Below are 21,499 nucleotides of genomic sequence, written 5' to 3'. Positions count from 1 at the left end.
AGAACCTTAGAAACACATGCTGCAGTTTTTCTGGGGAGATACTAAGAAGGGGCGTTTCAAAGAAATCCTACATCTCAGGTTGTATTAACTGCCACACTGAGCTGTGCTGGTTCACTAGCGGTACTGTATGAAGAGGCTGCTTCCCCCAAACTTTTGCTAGCATGATACTATTAACATTCATATTTTGGTCACTCTGGTGGCTGGAGAATGGAGCCGAGTGGTGGCTTTTCATTTCCATCAGAGAACTGGAGCCCCTCTTGAGTGACCTGGCAGGAAGGGGGTGCTCTTGTCTAGCATCTGGGCCACACCTGAGGTGCCGGTTTGACCAGATGGTTTTGTTCCTCCTCTCCCTGCAGGGAAGGGACAAGAGCAAGTGACAAATCCCAGGCCAAACCCCTCTACGTGGTCTGTCTATGGCCAGCTTGCTCCTAATCCCAGTCAGTGTGACATAAGAACACCAGCTCCGGGACAAGCAAAAGTGCTTGTAAAGACCCCAGCAATTCTTGTCTCTGTGGCTGCTTTCTTGTCACTAGAGGTCCCAGTTGAATAGGCAGCCCAAAATACAGGAAGGAGGAAGTGATCCCACCTGCCTTCTTGCTGACGTGGTGTAGAGACAACTGTGTTTTCAGTGCAGCTGAAAATGCACGGTCTCCTTTGTAGGAGAGGCTGAGGATACATCCTGGCTGAGCTAAGGGGTGTGTGTCCAGGCCCAAGAGGTCATGTGGACGACAGCTGAGAGTCCCACAAGAGCAGCAATTGACACTCCTCGAGAACTGGATTCACAGACTGAGTCCATCCATCAGGGTACCGAAGAACCAGTAGTGTTAGGAGACTGGTTGTGAAGAAATTAGCTGATGCGGTTTCCAACGAGTCATCATAACATGATCAGTGTTTGATTCTGAGGCAGACACTGTCACCTGTCACCTGAAGCCACTTTCTTTAGCAGCACAAGGTTGGAGAGATTGAACATCTCTTTTAATGGCCAAATCCCAGTGATTGGAAAGAACTTACTTCATCCATTATTGACAGAAAATGTTCATGTCTTTATTAGGGGAGAAAAGGTCTTAATTCCTTGCTCCGGAAGTAACCACTTGATGTTAAACTCCCCAGCTCTGTTTTGTACTCAGTTAACTGACTTTGAGTGGGCACTTAACCCTTTAGAGCTTAAAGGAAACAGAGATTTGAGAAATGGTATCACAATGGGAATCATAACAGAATTTTCATTCTGGGAGAAAAGGCCCAAGTCACTGAGCCCAACCTCCGAACTTTAAAGATATGGAAACTGAGGCCCCAAAGATGACCTGCTCTTAAGGACAGATGTTGTGTGAATCTAGGAGTGAACCATGAACCATTTCCTGACGCTCTGGTCTCCGATCTGAGCAGGACTCTGGGTGAGTTTCATTGATGGATAGGTTTTGCCCACTCGCCCCGGTCAGGCGCTGTGGCACTTCTGTTAGATGTATCAGGAGCCTTGATACTGCTGACCGTGAGGTCCGGAACCTGCCCGGGTGAGGTGCTTCATTTTTCCCTGTCTCCATCCTGACTTCACAAAAGCTCATGAGGGGTGGAACTGGAGAATTACTTATCTACCCTGAACACTCACCTCTGTGGATCTGCCCAGAATTGGGCTGTTTTGTGCCTGTCCATGCTTGGGGAGCGTGCTAGGACCGTGAGTTCTGTGGGGGTGTGTCCCGCCTTGGCGCCTGCCTGCCCCTGCTTGCTCACATGTGTACTTTGCTGAACGGTCGACATGCTCTTAGATTGGAGGAGGGGAAAGCAAGCGTTTACATTAGCAAGGGTCTGTTGTCCCCCTTTCTTCTCCTCTCCTGAGGCACATGTAACTTGGGAAAAATAAGATCCTTTGAACACTTTTTGGACACATCAGGGTCTGGTAGCTCCCAGATTCCCAGATCCTAATGTTCTGTGTCAGACTGTCCTCCCAGGTGCCGGGGATCTTGGTAGAAGTCAGTGCTCACTCCACGGCCCCTGGTGGCCTCCCTGCTGGCCCGGGGCATGCTGTCCCCTCTGGCTCCGCTGCTTGGAGCCCACAAGGCTCTCAGCAGGAGGAGGCCTTGGAAGAGAATGGAGGGTTCTGCCAAGTGATTCCTACTTCATTTTCTGAAACACCCAGCATCTGACAATCAGCGGCAAACAGGTATATTGTCCCCAACCCTTCACTCCACCAAATCGCCTGATGGATTCCTGAAATCTCTTTTGCTTGGAAAACAGATTTTTTAAATGTGGGAATCCCCGGGGTAGCTACCTCTTCCTGGATTCATTTTCCGAAGGCAGACCTCCAGCTCAGGTGATGCTTGGACATCAGAGTTGTCTCTTTGAGCAAAACTGTGGCTTTCTGGGGAGGAACCTAGGCAGCAACTTTGTGACCATGTAGAAGGGGATAGCTGGCAGGCAGAGGGCTCCCCCGGTGCAGTCTGCAGTAGGCGGGCAGAGACAGCAAGGCCGCAAACCGCTCGCTGGGTGCTGTGGCCTTGTGGTAGTCAGTCCCGCTTCAAGGCCTGAGGACATTCTAGCTCTGACACTTGTGCTTGTGTGACCTTGGATGTTAATCACCATCTCTGGGCCTCAGTTTGTAAAATGTGCCCAGTGAGGTTATTACTACCCACCTCCCCAAAGAGTGGTTTGTTCAGATGATAAGCAAAGTACAGCCTGGAACACGATAGGGCCTCAGTGAATGATAGCGATTATTATTAATAATTATACTAATAAATAATGTGGGCTGAGGCTCATTTCACAGGCCTGCTTACCTAGGTCAGCACTCAGCCCGTGCCTGAGGCTGGGGGTCCAGCCTTCCTCAGAATCCCTGCTTCATCTCCCAGTGTCCACGGCCTGTGCTCATTAAAGAGCTCCCTCCTACGGTTCATGTGGGGGTGGGGCTGGGTTTCCAGCATGGCCTCTGCCTTCTTTCATTTCCTCTTATCCTTCCTTTCTGCCTTTTTATATCCCTTTTTATTACTACAAAAATAATATGTTTGTTAAACACATTTAACAAACTTAAGCCCTTTGGCATTTGATAGCTTATTTTGACACAGAAGCTTCTAAGTGCTTTTATATAAATGGATGACCTTGATTTAGCTTGATAAATTCCCCTCTTACCTCCCAAGCGCGTGGTTAGCTAATGTTAGTATTTGTGTCTTTTCCTTTTCTCTCAGTTCTACCTGCTTTAGTGTGAAAACTAACACCACTTCCTAACAAAAATAATTAGAAGTTCATTTTATTCAGTGCTCCGACAAGTACTTCATTAGGATTCTGGAGTATCTGTGAAGTGCTAGAAAACAGTTACTTTTAGTGGAAAGCAATTGTCTTGTAACTTCGATTCTTAAAATACCAATGGTTTTCTGGTTCACCGTAGGACTTCATTCTCGTTAAGCTCCCGGAAGGGAAGCTGATTATCAGCAGGAGAGTGTCTCACCGTAGACGCTCTAAAGGCTGTGACTCCGTGCCCGGAAGGGGCCACCGGCTGTGCACGGGCCAGAACCTTGCTCAGCAAGAGCGTCTTCGCTGCACAGTACGAAACCCTGACCTAGTCAAAGCGACACTCAAGATGTACCCAGTTGATAACAGTACGTTCTGGGTATTGAGCCATATAGGCAGCAGTCTAGAAATTTTCCCTGCCCCCAGATGACATCCCTGCGGTGTCAAGAAAATGAAAACACCGACAAGAGGGTCAAAGCATGAAGCTTGCATTTACCTCATGAATTAGTTTAATTGGGAGCTTTTTTGTCAAGAGCTCCAAGTGGTTCCTGAATGGCTAGAACTGTTTCTGGAGCAGGTTGAGGTGAAGGGGAAGGGGTGATGTGGCAGAGGGGAGACCGGGGAAGGGGGGCAGGGCCCACAGATTCCTAACAACAGAGAAAAGACGTGCAAGCTGGTGAGAAAGACACACAGGATCAGACAAACAGAATGGAGAAGAAAACACCACCTTCCTCCTGATTCTGCTTCACATGCCTCAGTGTACACTTGAAGCCCGTACTGATCATCTGCTCTCGTACTACGTACGGAGAGGAACGAGGGGAGGGAGGACACTCATGTCCACCGAGCACTTGGTATGTTTTCTTTTGAATTGCAACAGCCTTTAACATTATTGTTTTTCATTAATGCATGATAAGGAGTCGAGGTTCAGAGCTGTCACACTATTCCCACGGTCACATCCCCAGTAAGTGACCCAGCTGGAATCCGGTCCCAGGTGTCTCTGGTTACAGGTGTGCCTGGTGTTTTCCTTATGAGAACAGAGACTGGTTTTATTCACGGCCCTATTCCCTGTGGCTACTGCCATGCAGGGCACAGAGCAGATGCTTATGAATACTCCAAGAATTAGGTAACCGGTTTGCACCGCACTGCCTTGCCTTCTGCTTAAGAAGAGTTTCAGCAGGTTCTGGAGGTGGTTGCGGAAGTAAAAAGGACCAGGAGTCGTTGCATTCCTGAGAACACCCAACTCCCTAACAGAACTCTTCCTACCCCTTGGATGTGAAATAAAACGTGTTCTGAAACTTATGCTTTAACCATGATGGTGTCATCAAAAGGCCAGGCAGCACATAAACTTGACAGTTGATGCAATTTAAACAACATTCCTGATTCCCAGGAGGCTGGCCAGGTGACTGTGGAAAGCACTTCCACGTGTAAATTGGTCACTATTGAGATGAGCTGGTACCTTCTGAAATTAGCAGATTACTTGAGCTTGAAGGAGCTGAGGTCACCATTCGTTATCTGATTGTTCTTTGCTCCAAGCTCCCAGGGCAGCTTATAATGCAGAGTGCTGGACTTTCACTCTTGTTTTCAAATTAAAGATTTAATTACAGTCTTCACTGAAGATGAACCAAGTGTGAAAATACCTGATCTACTTGGAATGGGGGCTCGAGGAGGAGTGTGTGGGCTGGAGTCAGTGCTGGGGCATTTAAAGACTTTCAACAGTAGCATTAAGGGCGAAATCAATTATATTGTGACCAAACGCTGCCCTGTGGGTTACTCGGAGTCATTGAAATTTATATGCTTCTTGTTGATCATTGTTTTTTTAAGCTGAAAGGTTTTTTTTTTTCTTAGTTGTTATTCTGATAGACTACAGACTTGAATCTCCAAGACTTCCAGGTTTGGAAGATAGACATCTCTGAGATGAGCCGAGACTGGCTTTGCACACAGGCCCCCGCTGCGGATGTGTCAGGGCTGCTTGTGAGGAATGTTGAGGCCCAGCTTCTCTGTAGGTCTGTTGAATGAAGCTGATTTATTGTGGTGTTCACATCTTCAGTCAGTCGATAATAAAAGCAGTCTTTCCGAAACCTACCTGATGGCACCACATTACCTACTTGTTGAAGGCAGTAGTTTTATAAGGTTCTTTCACTGCAGAGAAAACAAGTGCCCATATGCCTTCCTGTCCTCCAGTTTCATTGTTCTGATATCTTGGTTAGTGTCCAGAGTGAAGTCACAGTGTCCAGGACTGAGTTTAAGAGTAGATACACGGCGCCTGGGTCACACAGTTGGTGAGGATCTGACTCTGGATTTCGGCTCAGGGTCATGCGATTGAGCCCTTCATTGGGCTGGACCTGCTTAAGATTCTCTCTCTTTCTCCCTCTGTTCCCTCCCAAACTCCCAACCCCCCCCCCCAAAAAAAAGGAAAAAAAGGAAAAGTTGATTTATGATGCCTCATTAAATCTCTGTCCTTGAGAAACCAGCTGTTTTGCAGAAATGAATTTCCCAAATGATCATTTCTCCTGCTGTTGCCAAAGTTCCTGCCTCCCACCATCTGACAACAGGGAGGTTTATAAATGGATTCTCTTCTTTCTTGCCTTCAGGATGCTGAACTTTTCTTGAGGGTTCGGGTTCATTGTCACATCTATAATTGGACTTCCAGCTCTCCTGGCTCCCTTACCCTTCCTGGATGTGGGGCCGGCAGCCATGCCTTTGCCCTTGTCCTGACAGCTGCCTCTGGGCCATTGTTCTTGTGCCAGTTACGACTGCTTGGGGACCAGGAAACAGCTCAGCTGGTTTCAACCAGTGAATTATTCATTCTCTCATTTCTTCATCAACCACTGCTTGTTGAGTACTTACCAGATGTAAGGCTTTTAACTGGTGGCCACCAAAGGGCCCCAAAGACAAATACGAAGTGGATCCTACCCTGTTCCTATTCTTTTTTTTTTTTTTAAGTAGGCTCCATGCCCAGCACAGAGCCCAACATGGGACTCAGACTCACAACCCCGAGGTCAAGACTTGAGCCAATATCAAGAGTCAGATGCTCAACTGAGCCAGCCAGGCGCCCCCTACCCTATTCTATGGGGAGAATTGTTGGGTCAGTTTTGGGGAAGGGGAAAGGAAGGTGGAAGTGACAGAACCACATGAAAGGCCACAACAAAATAGCCTGGGCATCGTTTCTGTGGAGAGCGACCAGGGAAGTGGCTTTGAGCTGGGTTTGACCTGTGGAGATTGGGGGACAGTGGGATCAGCGTGAACTCATATCAAATGCTCCTGGGTCTGCACCGGGGTGGAGAGCGGGAGGAGTCTGGAACACGGTTCCAGTGCAGGGGACATGTGGGGAATCCGCTTGCTCCTCAGATGCCAGGCCAGCAGGTTTGGACGTTTCCAGATACCACGAGAGGTGTTGATTGAGGAAAGGAGATGGGCCTCTGGAAGCACAGGGGCCATCCTGAGTGAAGTGCAAGAGAGAGGCCTGAGTAGGACGACCAGACGCTAGCGGATCAGCTACAAGGTGATGAGCGTGGGATCCAGTCTGGGGAATGGAGGGATGGGGTCACCGAAAGGAGAGGGCTGTGGGAGAGCTCCAAGGGGCTCACATGAGCCGGACTTTGCCAGTGCTTAGAGGTGGGAGGAAGGTGATGGGAGAAGTTTCCTCAAGTAATCCTGAGGTTTGGAGCCTGAGCAGGTGAAGTGGGTGGGCTCAGGACCCAAGAGAACAGGGTTGGGTTTACTCTGTGGAGAAAGACGGTGGGTTTACTTTTAAACATAGTGAATTTACACTGCAGGGAGTTCATCAGGTAGAGATGTCCGGCAGATATTGGAAATACGGAAGTAGTTCTCAGAAATCAGGGCAAGAGATATAAATTGAAGTAGTCATTTGCAAGAAGGTGATATTTAAGGTTTGTGTGGCAAGGGGGAGACAAATCATGCAGTTTGGAGAAAGCCTGCAGGGTAGAGGCTAGAGAGGAGATGGAAGGCAGAGAAGGCTGGGAGGGCATGGCGGTGGTGGGGGGGGGCGGGGGGGGCAAGTGTAAGTGTCTAGTGCCCCTGAGGGGAGGAAGGATGACCGGAGCATCGCTGGGCTGCGGTGATCAGCACGTCATGGGTGACCTGAAGTAAACTTGCCTGGGAATAAGACGGCCACCAGTTTGCCAAGAGTGACCCAGCAGGTGGACAGTGAGGGCAATTCTTCAGTCACCTTGGGTGGTAATACAGTGGATGCAGGACAGTAAGTCAGCATTAAGAAGTGTGGGGAGAAACTGAGGGAAGGGATTAATACAAAAAAGACCAGGGGTCCCTGAGTGGCACAGTCAGTTAAGCGGCTGGCTCTTAGTTTCAGCTCAGGTTGTGATGTCAGGGTCATGAGATCGAGGCCCGTTATTGGGCTCCATGTTCAGCCAGGATTCTGCTTGAGATTCTCTCTCCCTCTCCCTCTGCCCTCTCACTTGTGTTCTCTCTCTCTCTCTCTCTCAAATAAATACATCTTAAAAAAAAAAAAAAAAAGACCAAATCCCCCTGAGGATGGCTATTATTCAAATAGAAAATAGTGTTAGCAAGGATGCAGAGAAATTGGAACCCCTGTGCATTGCTGGTGGGAATGTCAGACAGTGTAGCTGCTGTGGAAAACGGTCTAGCAATTCCTCAAAAAATTAAATGTAAAATTACTGTATAATCCAGCAATCCCACTTCTGGGGTTGTACCCCAAAGAACTATGAACAGGGAATTGAACAGATAATTTGAACACCACCAATCACACAGCATTATTCACAGTAGCCAGAGGCACACACAACCCACACATCCACTGATAAACAAACGGGCAAACAAAGTGGTGTCTACACACCGTGGAATATTATTCAGCCTTCAAAAGGAAGGGAATCGTGCCCCACGCTGCAACATGGATGAACCTTGAGGACACGATGCGTACTGAAATAAGCCAGTCGCTTGGAAAAGGACAAATACTGCATGTCCCCACTGATGGGAGCTCCCTGGAGTTGTCCCATTCACAGAGACAGACAGAAGGATGGTTCCCCGGGGCTGAGGGAGGAGGGAAAGGACCATTCCTGGCGAGCAGGTATGGAGTTACCATTTGGGAAGATGAAAAAGCTCTGGAGATGGCAGATGCATAACAACATGTCTAAACATAATAACCCTCAGCTGTACACTTAAAATCGGTTAAAATGATATGTTTTGTGTTGTATGTGTTTCACCACAATAAAAAGAATTCAAAACCAAAAACTAAATCCTGAAAGGGAAACCAGCCTGTTGACCGGAGGAAGGAAGAGTGAAGTAACAATTTATCTCATGCTTTGGTAACTACTTGCCAGGGTTGGTTTCCTTCAGTTCCAAGCTGTCCTCAGCAGACCAGCAGCAGCTGTCCCTGGGCAAGAGCATCTCACCCCAAGGGGCTGGAGGGGGTCATTCTGTGGAGTCCCCAAGCACAGGCTGCTGTCAACTTTGGCTTCAGATGGGATGCAGTTGAGGAGAAAAAGGAAAATGTTTTCTTTCTTCTTTTTAAAAGATTTTATATATTTATTTGACAGACAGAGAGATCACAAGTAGGCAGAGAGGCAGGCAGGGGAGGGGGAGGCAGGCTCCCTGCTGAGCAGAGAGCCCGATGTGGGGCTTGATCCCAGGACCCTGGGATCATGACCTGAGCCGAAGGCAGAGGCTTTAACCCACTGAGCCACCCAGGCGCCCCAGGAAACTGTTTTCTTGAAGGGAAACTAAAATCCTTGGCCAAACATGAACTCTTCTCTCTTGAAACAGTTAAAACATACCACAGACACCTGGAGGGGAGAAGGCGCCATCGTGCTCCCTGAATGCCTTCTGTCACTCACAGATTAACTGGACCCATGGAAAAGGTGGAAATCCTTTCCTGGGGGTTAAATGAAAAGATGGTACTTTACATAAAAATTTAATTTCAGAGATACATATATTGAGGGGCGCCTGGGTGGCTCAGTGGTTAAGCATCTATCCTCAGCTCAGGTCGTGATCCCTGCATCCTGGGACCGAGCCCCGAATCCAGCCCCCCATCGGGCTCCCTGCTCGGCAGGAAACCTTCTTCTCCCTCTCCCACTCTGGCTGCTTGTGTTCCCTCTCTTGCTCTATCTCTCTGTGTCAAATAAGCAAATAAAATCTTAAAAAAAAAAAAAAGTAAGGAAATATGTATGTTGAATTTCCTTTTTTTTTTTTTTCTTTAGCTTTTGGGGTCTTAGGATACGTGTAGAAATTGTCTTTTGGAAAACTGTGTAGTTTGTGCTATTATTTTGTTATCTCTCTTCACCCTTAGCATGAACCTTTCCAAAATAGTGTGTTCTTGCTCCTGTAACCTGAACTTACCTTGTCCATCCACGATGGCCGTGTTGTATTCAGGTGGTAAAGTAGCTTGTGTGGCTCTGAGTAGGCATGTATCCTCCTGTCCGGAAATGCCTGGAATTTTCTATCCTGATTGATTTCATCTGGTGTATTTTTTTTAGATGCATCCTGGCATCTGCTTCCTTATTCTGTATCAGAGGAAAATATTAATAATTACTGGTCTTAGATTTCCTGTAATGCTAGCTAGGAAGGAGAATGAAAAGCTGGCATGGGATGATAGCCAATACTGAGGCTATCAGGCCTCAGTAAATACATAGCCTCAGGCTATATATTTGCCTTTGAAGAACTGAGTCCCTGGGTAGTAAGGATGAAATAATTTACCCGACACCACCCTCTGCCCTTCTTCTAACACACCATTTGGGGCACAATATTTACTTTTGAATTACAAACTGCAAATTTTATACGACTTTTATTTGAGAAATGGTTCACAGACTTTCTCTTATATCCATTTCAATAGCAAAGTGTTGGGATATCTCTAAATGAAGAACTTCTTTAAAACCATGTGGCTAGGGGTTCCTGGGTGGTTCAGTCGGCTAAGTGTCTTGCCTTCGGCTCCGGTCATGATCTTCAGGTCATGGATGGAGCCCGGTCCGTGTCAGGCTCCCTGCTCTGGGTGGAGTCTTCTCTCCCTCTGCCCCCTTTCCTCTGCTTGTGCTCTCTCTCATGAATAAGTACAATAAAATTTTTAAAAAATAAGAAAAATTTAAAAATAACAAAAGCGTGTGGCTAAAACTACATTATCTAGACTGTTTTGTAAAAGAGCGTGTTTTATGGAAGATGGTAGGATGCCAAAGTGAAAGGCAGGCCACAGGCTGGTGGATTAGCCAGAAACCGAGCTCCTTCCGGTGCTAGGTTCTGCCTCCTTGTGACCGGCCCTCCTGCCAGAAGTGTTGCCTCCTTACCCTTTAAGGCTGAAACATCTGTGACCCTTCCTCCTTCTCAGTGCACAGAAAACCGCAGGGCTCCGTGAAATGCGTCTGTTGCTACAGAGCATCTGGACAGAGCCAGGCCAGTTTTTTTTAGCATGATCGATGCCACACACAGCCTGTGTCCTGGGTTTGATTCCTGCCATTTTCTCAGGTCCCAGGATCGAATGGGAAATCAACTCCAGAGATGACTTTCAAGCATCCTGCTTGCCAGGTCGGCTTTAGTTTCTGAGATGCCATCATGGGCGTGTTTGAACTGTGCAGCTGCAGCCGCGTGTTTCACTCACACACACACACACACACACATCCCACCGGTCAGGCACTGCTCGTGGACCCGAGCCCTTGTTGGCGTTGCAGAGTCCCTGGGGAGCAGGGTCCCATGTGCTCCCCAGGAGCCAGGCTCTTTGGGCCTGGCCCACGCTGAGATCCCAGGTCCGCTGCCTGGCCCAGGGTGTGTTTGCTGCGGCTTCTCTCTGCAGAAGCGTGTGTGCCCCAGCTTTGCTTAGAGTCTGTGCAGGACAGACAGACGGAAGCACCTAAAACCCGTGCACGCTCTAGTCCCCCAGACTGGCAGTAGGCCTGCGACTCTCCTGCTGGTGTGTGGGTGATCCCAGTCCTCCTGCGAAGACTGACTGCCATGGTCTTTCCCACATGTTCATCCATTATTAAACACCCGCTGTGTGCCCTGCACGGTGCTAGAGCATGGATGGTGGCTGTCCTCAGTCTGTTTCAGTTTCCCAGATGTTTGTCTTCCAGATTGTAGGCTGACTTCCTGTTTCTGCCACGAGGAGGCCTGAGGGCTCCGCTGGCTGAGTCAGTTTCTGGCCCGTGGGCACAACCTTGGGAAATGTTACTTGTGACTGTGGTGCTGAGCTTGGCGCTATAGAAGGCACAGACTAACAGACTCGGTTTTCAACTTGGAATTTGTTTTAACTGTCAGTCTTCAGATGTGTAAAGAAGGATGAATAAAGAGGGCACCTGGGTGGCTCAGTCATGAAGCATCTGCCTTCGCCTCAGGTCATGATCCCCATGTCCTGGGATCAAGCCCCGTGTTGGGGATCTGGTTTCTCCCTCTGCCACTAGCTCTCTCTCTCTTGCTCTATCTCAAATAAATAAAATCTTTAAAAAAAAAAAATGAACAAAACACAAGTCTCCTTTCCTTGAACATCAGAATTGAACCCCATCTGAGAACACTGAGGGATGTTTGACCTGTGATGTCATTTTTTTTTCCTTTCTCAACCAGTGTTACTACAAATCTTACTAATTTCTTGGTTCTGTGTAGACAGTGGCGTACATAGACTCACTTTTTCTGAAGTTTTCAGACTCAGTGTGGGGGGATGTGTAATGACTGACAAGTGTGTAGAGTCATCAAGTCTACAAGCTGTTTTGTCATATATCATCTCAATCCTCAGAGCAGCTTTGTGAGACACATAATTATTCTTTATAAATCATCTGACAATTAAAGAAACCCAGACTCTGTTTATTGAGATGCTAGTGTCTGATGTCGGATCCCACAGTCTTTCAGAACATTCTCTTAGAGGCCTCTGAGGGCAGCGGGGAGGAGGCTGGAGGCTGGGAGGTGGTGCTAGGGGCAGAGCCCAGACAGTGGCAAGGTGCTGCTGTGGCCAGGCCCCACGTGCGGATCACCAAATGGTGGTGCATTATGTGTTTTGAACGTGGGCTTTTCAGCTGCATCGGGCTTTACGGGGCCCCACCAGTGTATGTAGAACCATCTATCCTAAGTGCTCTACTCTGTTCCCATTTTACAGACAGGGACACTGAGGCATGGAGAGGGTATGGAAATGACCACGCCTGCACACCTTCCCCTGGCTGTGCCCTGTTGCCTTTGTCTGCAGATCAGCTCAGGCTGCCCCAGCAAGCCTCCATTCTCAGGGCTCCGGGCACCCAGTCACTGTGGACTGGAAACTGGGGAGACCCTACTTCTGGAGCATGAATGCCTCTGCCCACTACTTCCCAGAGTTCCCACCTCTTAGACAAACTTAGGCTCAAACATAAAAGAGTCTTCCTGCTTCCGGATACTACTGTCTGAAGGGATGGTTTCCTTGATCGTTGGATGATAACACTATTTTTTGTACAGTTTATAAAGCGTGCCCACAGACATTCTGCTATTTGATTTTGATTTGACACCAGCCATCCTGTTACACACACACCCCCCCCAAGAGCTTATGTCACAAGGGACCTATTGTCCAAGTGAGGATTAGGTTGGTTGAGACATCCCGGCTAGGCTCTGGGCCCCGTGAAGTACAGGTGTGTTCCTCATTCCCCTCTCTCAGGAAGGCAGGTGTATGTGTGAGCAGACCTTGTACCAAATCCCCCGTGACTTCCTACACCTTCAAAAGCAAAAACTTTCTAACTTAACACACCGAGACGTAGACTGCTGACCAATGGAATAAGGAAACTAATTACTGTTACTACTAATTAGCACAGTGGCCTGTGGTTAGCCTCATGTCACAATGGGGAAACCAAGGCACAGGATGCTTCTGTCCATCCCCCAGGTAATACAGGGGATTTCTTCAGAGTCAGCCTAGTGTCTGGTTCACTGAAGGGCAAAGTAGAGCAGAGTTGGCCAGTGTGAGGATTCGTCTCGGGTGTTGTTACCTAAGAGGAGTGAAAGCCACAGTATATGTAGGTTTTAAGACCGACTATATTTTGGTGAAAACCCAGTGAGGCAGTGTGAACGTTTGGATGGTGTATCTCCCCAGATGCTACCTCCCAGGGTGAGAGAAATCCATGGGCTCGTCATGATGAGTGAACCCCTCATGCGCACACTTGCTCCTTTCAGAGAGAGATCAAAGAGACGTCTCTACAGTTCGGGGTCAGGGAGCCACCGGCAGTATCACCACTGCTGATGGGTAGGGGGCTTGGGGGAGGTGAGCAGGAAGGTCCTTGGGGACACTGAGCACCCATCAGGATGGGCTGTGGTCGGGGCGTTTTGCTTATTCATGGGCTTGCTTTGACACTCCAGTTTTCTGACCCCCCTCTAAGAAATAAGCAAGGAACGGGGGGCCCCAGAGGCTGCCATGCCTTAGTTCAGGAGTGTCTGTCCTGCAGAGGGTGGTGGTGGGGGCCGAGGAGGGCGTCTGGCCCCAGACGGTTCTACCTGGGTCCCAGGTTGGGGGTGGAGGGTGAGAGGCTGAATAGTGTCCTTTCTCGCTTTTCCTTTTTTTTTTTTTTTTTCCTGAAGATTTTATTTATTCGAGAGAGAGAGTGAGAGAGAGCATGAGATGGGAGAGGGTCAGAGGGAGAAGCAGACTTCCCGCTGAGCAGGAAGCCCAGTGTGCCACTCGATTCCGGGACTCTGGGATCAAGACCCGGGCGGAAGGCAGACGCCTGACCGACTGAGCCACCCAGGCGCCCCTGGCTTTCTCTTTTTTTGTGCGCTACATTAAAACAATCCAGAAAGAATTCTTCCCTTTCTGTTGGACTTTGTAGGTCGGTAAGGGAGTGGTTTTGGTGTGTTGTCCCTGACTTCCTGGAGCAGTAGGAGAGCGAGCTGCAGCCACAGGCAGGCCAGGCTGTGAGCCCTGCCCGAGGCTTCTGCACCGCCCTTCTGTAGGCTGCCTGATCAGCTCCTGCTGATTTTGAGAACCCAAGAGTTGTCCTGGTGTTAACTTTGTGATTTGTGGATCCGTGTCATACACGACATTTAGAGGGAGAGGGGTACTGTTACTAGTGCATAAATATGCTCTTTCTCTTGCGAGGTCACTTAGTTTTTAGCAGTGGCCGTTCCGTGCTGGCACTGGTGTTGCGGTTGTCGGGGGAGAAGAACTGCTATGGGCCTGCTTCCTGCCTCAGCGACCCCCCTGTACAGGGGCTGGGCCACTTCTCTCCACAGCACGCAGAGCTCAGAGCTGGCCCCTCTCAAAATGGGGGCTGGATTTTACCGTTGCCCGGAAGATGTGTTTGCAAGAACGTAATCCTAACAGCCCCCTCTGTCACTTTGCCACTGCCCTTTCAGTACATGTAGGTGGAGAAAAACAACACATTTAATTGTTTCAAAGATTATATATATATATATATATATATATATATATATATATTTTAGCAAATATATAGTAAAGGGGGGGATTAATAAAGGGCTATTTTTCTCAGCTTGTGGTTTCTAATTACATCAGTTACAGCTTAGCCCTGCCCTTAACTAGAGTGCAGGCATGAACTGGAAAAGAATGAGCTAATCCGTGATAGATCGGGTTGAATAAAGATCTCCATTCATATCTTTACCTTTTATCCCTTGTTCCGAGCGCCAAGAATTAATGCTGTTTGAAAGTACAGACTGAACCTGCCAAGCTTTGGACGGCTCTGATAATCCTAATTATTTTAGACGTGAGTGAGAAGGGCAGCAGTGCCACTGTGGAAAAGAGTCCCATTGTGAAACATTACATATCTGCTAAGTGGTGTTGATGGGACGTGATTTTATTTCCAAACACGACAGTTATCACGGAGCGGAAGAATTTGTTGTTTGAGAAATTTTCATTAGCTTTTCATCAGACTCTGAGGCCTGCAGACTCAGGAGCCCAGAGGCCAGCCAGCACTTTTGTTTTCTTCCTGTCCACATGGAGGCGGGGAGCTGCTAACAACTGAGGAGCGCCACTCATATTCTTATTTTTAAATGGTTTCTTAGTGGGCGTTTTAACAGCATTTAACAGAGAGAGGAAGAAAATTTTTCTCAAGCATGAATATCCTGTTTTCTCACATCACTGGAGGAGAATTATTCGTTCCAGCCCACTGACTTCCAACAGATCATTCAAGTTAAAAGTCAGGGGTCTTTGCAATGTTGAAAGATTTAGCAGTTAGAGTGGTTTTTGTTTTGTTTTTTTCGTGAGGTGGATTATTTTAGGAGGGGGGAGTGCAGTAAGTTAGATAGTATCACTGGAATCATCTTTAAAATTTTTTTTCCCCAGCACTGGTTAGAGTGATTACGTATAAGATGTTTTTGTTTGTTTTTAAATAATTGTAAAAGAAAACCCCTTTAGCTTTTTAGACAAACAGGCTACTTGAGAGAAAACAGATACTGGGCTTGCTGGTTCAATCGAGGGTCAGCCTGGAAAAGGTTTGCCCATTTTTCATTGGGACCCACACAAGAAATCAAATGGGCAAGTTTTTCTGTTTCTCACTTTTTAGTCTCTGGACACTTTGGTGTCCAGAAGTCATTTCTTCCATTTCTGGAAATGCTGGGAAATGCTGGGAGCCTGTCCGTGATCTGTGGAAGGGTAGCAGAATCCTGAATTGTTTATTGCCTGTGAATGCTCTCTGCTTCCCCCCTCAGCCCCCACCCCAAGCCCAGCTGCCCCCCATCCCCACCCCCCAGCACCCGAGCAAAGCACTAACATCTTCAGTGATGCAAATAGTTGTGTGTTGAGCATCTCTGGGCCAATTATTCTTTCTTTCTTTGGGCTTATTCCCCAGAGTGGAATTACCAGGTCAGAGGGTATGAACAGTTGTACGGTTTTTATTACACGTCCCTAGATTGCTGTCCAGGACTGAGCCGATTTCTAGTGCTACCAACAGTGTACCTTTTCTTACAGTCCCACTGACACAAGGCATTAGCATTTCCACAAATAATTAAGGGGAACATTTTGAGTTGAAATTAGCCTTGTGTCAGGTTCATTAGAATCAAATTGAAAGGCAGAAAAGAGAATTCTGACTTTTGAATTTTTAATTGGTATAAAATAATTTATAATGGTCAATGATTACTCTTCCCCCAACAACATTTAATGAAGCTGCATTAAAATGGAGAGGGTCCTTTTGAGGGTGGTAGTAAAATAGGGTTTGGACATTTTTCTCCCAAGAGAATGCTGAGGAAATCTTTACTGTAACTACTATTGGGAGGGGCCACACTAACTTAAGTTCAGCAAATACTGTCCCGAACTTCAGCAGCCCCCTTTTCAAAGACGCTGCTAAGCCTCGACAAAAGTGAGAACAACATAGACAACATAGAGAGACAGTGAAAAATACTGGCATTTTTCAAAACAGGTTGCGTTCATTTATTTGCATCTTCTCTGGAGTGCAGTCACGCGTGAAGGCGGCTGCAGCCCTGCCCCCGTCTGTGCAGGTGACACCCTGTTGTGTCTCTGGAGCCAGAGTCTCAGGAGTACTTTCCCAGAAAACACCCACAAGCCAACTGAGGGCAAAGGGGGCTCTCCCCTGATTTCTTCCTTTTGCAGAATTCCTGCCCTTCCCCTTTTCCGTCACCGATCAGTTAACTGTGAGTGGATGGTATAGGCCTAGGGTGTAATGGGGAGGGGGCGTCTCCTAGGTCGGCTGCTGACCGAAGGCAGGAGGCAGACTGGCCCAGGACATGTCAGGGGAGCATTCACTGACCCCTTCCTAGCTGCTGCCTGAGTCTGACAAGGGTCAGGTATTTTGCCTCCTTAAACTCAGAGACTAGGACATTTCCGTGGCCAGTCACTAAACTGGTGCCCAAGGGTGGGGGACGGTGCAGGGAGAGTGAGACCGAGGGTCAGGCTGGCTGGTGCCACACTGCCCTTCAGCTTCCAGAGGGTCCCCTGTGTCACCCCTTGAGAAGAATTCTTCCAGTGAATGGTTGGAGCATTACATACTTCGTTAAGGTTTGTGGCACGCAGGAAGTAGGCAGTAAAGGCTCCCTCCTGTCCCCGTTGCTCCTGACAGAGGACCTTCTGTCACTGGTTTGAGGTGGGATGGGGCAGTGGGCTGATCAGCTCATGGACTCTGCAGTTGGCTCTTAGCTGTCCAGATCTGTGTAGGGGACCAAGATGTCAGAGCAAAGTCTGCTGCCTTTGGAAAACCTTTCTTTGTATATATATAGCATTCTGGGTACACAGCGCCATTCATAAATCATCTTGGATTTGCAGGGAACTTTGCATCCATAGAACAATTTGAATTTAGCCTTTATGAATTGCAGTAAGATGAAGCCTTCAGATTTCATAGGTTCACAGGGTTTTTTTTGTTGCCATATGTATTTATATAAGCATGTGTATGGTTTTCGGTGTCTGTAAAGTACATTTAACAGCGTTCTATTTTAAAATTTAAAAAAAAAGGAGCTTATACACTTTTACCCTTTTTATTTAAGTGACTGAACAAATACTATTAATATTAAAGATAGTTGCTGGTCAGGAAATTGCCTTAATTGTTTCTCAGATTTACTCACTAAGTTCTCAGATCTGTGCCTTTCCTTATTGGAGGTATTTGAGGTAGTCATATAAAACTCTCCGTCCTTCTGTCTGTCCATCTGTATGTCACATGAGAAGAAAGGGACTTTCTGAAATAAGTTGGTCTAGTGGTGTGGTTCAAGGTCTGCCTCTGAAATCCCAGCTCTGTTCTTTAGTTCTGTGTGGTTCCACTAGCTGCAGCAAACCTTTTCCAAACCCATAACAAGCGTAAATAGTGTTCTCTTGTAAAAAGGTCTCTTTTCAGCATGGTAATATACCTTATTAAATCCCAAACATAATAAGTATTGATGGCAAACACATCAGGACCCGGTACAGCTTCTACTATGATTTAGTTCTCTACAAATGACTCCAGCACTCAGCTCCCAGTGCATTTTGCTAATTACATCATAGATTTCCCTATTGATGAACACAGGCTGAATTAACACAGGAGCACTAATGTACCCTTTCACCATTATTGTTGTACAAGAAGCCGTGGCAGATGCTGGCAGTTAGTTACACAAACATTAGTATTAACGATTGGCCATTTGGAATTGGTGACAAACTACTGCCCGGCAGAATCCTGAGGCTGAAACCAATCAGGAAGTTAATGAGGAGAGAAATTACCACTGCAGCTTCCCCTTAATTACATTCACTCTAGGCAGGAAGGGAGTTCTGGGGGTGGGTCTGAACTCGGCTAAGGTTAAGAAGGTCAGAGACCCTTTTGCTTAAATTTTGTATCTACTGTGGCTTGTAAGGTTGCAGAAATTGCTCAGCACATTATCATCCTTCATATTTAATGTCAGGTCCTCATAGAGTTTTATGTTCACGGATTTGCTTTTAAAATCTCTACCTGACTCCTATTTTAGTGAAGGTATTCCTTTAACTTTTTATATTTAAAAAAAAAAAAAAACTCTTTAGTTTTCAAAAGTTATGTAAATAGCAAGTGTTTGGCCCTGTAAGTCCAAGAGAAATACCAGGAATATTAATCTCTCACCTTCGCTGGCTACATGTTAGAAAACTTAGGGTTACCTGTCAAACGGTAGAAACACATGCATGGAGCCTTGCTTGGGGTAATTTGTCAGGCGGATCATTTGACAAGACAAGTTCTATTAGCATCCTTTACATAAAGGGGAGGGGTTCAGTGAAGGGAGGAAATAGTTTCCGCAGGGGAAAAGACTGTTTTTTTTTTTTTCCTCTTTATGCACGTAAATTCAGAACTCTGCTACCTAACTTTCCCCTTCAACTCAGATAACTGAATAGATATTGTGCAGAAATACTGTGTGTGTGTGTGTGTGTGTGTGTGTGTGTGTGTGTGTGTGTTTTCCTAAAGAAACACTGGGGTTTTTAATGAGTGCCTAGAACAACACTTTCAACTCAGAATAGAAATGCACAGTGCCTCTATCTTTGTTGGAACCTAATTGAATACTGAATGCGGAAAGACTAGCCACTTTTAACATACTCTTCTCCCTCCCTGTCTCTCCCTACGTCCCAGTATTCTCGCCGCCCAGCAGTCAAGATTCTGGCTTGGTTTCCCTCTCCAGCAGCTCTCCTATTAGTAACGAGAGCACAAAGGGAGTGCTCGAATGTGAGTCTGCCTCCGAGCCCAGCAGCTTCGCCGTCACTCCCGTCATCGAAGAGGACGAGTAAATGATGCCTGGTGCCTTTGGCTGTTTCCTTCACTTGGAATAGCAGGCTTATTCCATTTAGACACGGGGTTTGTTGTTAATATTGTGCCTTGACTCATGTCGATTTAACTGTTGAGAGCGTGTTTGGTTTATACTCCTTAGAGCTTAGCCCACAGGCTAAAATACATTTGGAATAGTTTTAGGATCCTTGAGTACCATCTGCAAGAACTAAGTGCTTTGCTCACGCAGTTAAATAGTAGTATCCCCCCCCCTTTTTTTATGATTCTGGTTTACATGTAGTTTTCAAGAAATATAATAATTCACTAAAGTCAGGGAGTACGTTTGCATCTAAATGTGTCATAATTAGATATTACTTCTGGTTTTAAAATGAAATCTAGGTGCCTTAGATGTTTCTGTTTTAGTATTTTAATAAAACCGCAAAAATATAAATTTAGCCAAATACCTGACCAGTGAGAAGAGCGTAAACTTAGTGATTGTTCTAGAAATCTGTAGAAGGTCAGAGTAATTGGAAATACTGTGTGTTTGTGTTGCTGTTGGAAAAGCCAAGCCCTCCTCCATCCTCCCAACTCAAAAACATGATTGAAATACAGTCGGAAAAAGACATTAAAGCCCTAAAGAACCACTGCATTTTCTGTAAAGGGTGTAATTTCAAAACAAAGCAATTTAAAGTAACCTCAGCAATGCAGAATTCCTGGGTTTGTTTCTAGAATAATAGGAGAGTTTATCCTACACATTCTTTCTACTACAGGGGGAGAAAAATGGATGCAATCTAGACTATTTTGTAACCTTAGGTTGTAATCTGATTTGAAAATAAGTACATCTTTAAAAGTTACTACGGATTTCTGAGTTCATTATTTTGTTAAAAATTGCTTGTGGAGTACTTCCTTATGTAACAGAAGCCATCCTGAAATGAAACTAGTCGGAAAAAAATTCATTGTTCTGTGTAGTTGCAGCTGTACCTGAAATAAAAATGTTATTGATGACTGAATTTCCTTGTGTGTATATTTGGTGAGCGGTATTAAACAGGAAAAAAGAAATTACTTGTATTTTCTTCGCTCTGTGCTTTGAAAACATCTATTTGATTTCACCCCCGTCTGTTGTAATCAATAACCTGACCATCTTGTTTTTTATTAAATGCACTTACTCTTAATTTCATCCACCAGTGGTTTTAGAGAGAATAATGTGGAGTTACCTATATAGGTTTGACATTATAAATCACTTCTTGGGGCTGAATCGTATAGTGGTATCGATTGATCCTGATATATCACAGAAATTTACTGTCACTTCTGTTTTCAATTAAAGATACAATCAGTCAGATAATGACTTAATTGGATTTTACAGAAGATTGAGTTTTATTGCCCAGTGCTTTACGAGTTTAGTTAAGGAAGATCATTTTATCACACTTGTCAGGCCGCTGCTACTGCGGGCCGTGTGCCCTTCGGGGCGGCTGTAGCTATTGTGAAGGCGTCGCCAGGAGGCTGCGGGGCGCGCCAGGAAGGGACCTGGCGGGCGCAGTCGCCGCCTCCCAAGGCCTTCATGGTGGCTTTTCCCAAGTTGAAGATACCTCGTGCCCTTGCTGCCCACGGCCCGGGCCCCTTACGTTTTTTAAAAATAATCCTGGCTTCTGCGGATCCAGGACTCTTCCAGTTCAGCCATTCTAGAGAGGACCCCAACACACGAATTTTGCGGGGTGGTTTTGTTGGAGAAGCTGGACACGCCCCCTCGGTGGGGTTGGGTGGGGGGGCTGCCCCTTAAGTGCCCCTGCGTTTCTGAAAAGCCAGGGGAGCCCCGGGGAAACATGGCCAGCGCGCTGTCAAAGACTTGGCCAAGCCTATTCTAGGCCCCGGGTGCCCACCCCACTCTACCCTGGACCGGGCTCCGGTTTCTAAGCCTCGTTCTGCGGCCCGGCAAGAGCCCCGGGATCAGGTCGGGTGGGCCGCTCCTGTCTTTAGAGAGGCCCCGCAGGCCTGCAGCGCCCAGTGCTGAATCTGGTTCTGAACTGCCTGCACTACCCTGCCCCCGGGAGGGCCAGTCCTGGCGGGAAGGCCAGGCCCCAGGTCCACTACTCCCCTGGTGGTGTTTATTTCTGACTGCTAGGAAGGGAGTCAGGCTGGCCCAGCAGGTGCTCCGCGTTAGGAACTTGGCAAATTCTGAACACGAGGTAGAGCAAAGAAGGAAGGCTTCGTGGCTGGGTTTT

The 21,499-nt window shown here is 46.9% G+C and overlaps 1 protein-coding gene across 1 annotated transcript in view; it reads left to right on the top strand.

Moving 5' to 3' along the window:
- DMRT1 (doublesex and mab-3 related transcription factor 1) overlaps positions 1-19,303 on the top strand; it is a gene marked incomplete at both ends in the record, with an annotated part of 104,976 nt that extends 85,673 nt beyond the window's left edge. The window contains one exon of the mRNA XM_080819939.1: positions 19,149-19,303. Coding sequence (XP_080676065.1) covers positions 19,149-19,303 — 155 coding nt within the window. The remainder of the gene's footprint in view (positions 1-19,148) is intronic.
- Positions 19,304-21,499: the final 2,196 nt, after the last annotated feature.

The sequence above is a fragment of the Martes martes genome (assembly GCF_963455335.1).
Source record: "Martes martes genome assembly, chromosome: 12".
NCBI classification, from domain to species: domain Eukaryota; kingdom Metazoa; phylum Chordata; class Mammalia; order Carnivora; family Mustelidae; genus Martes; species Martes martes.
This window is presented reverse-complemented; position numbering and strand designations above follow the sequence as displayed.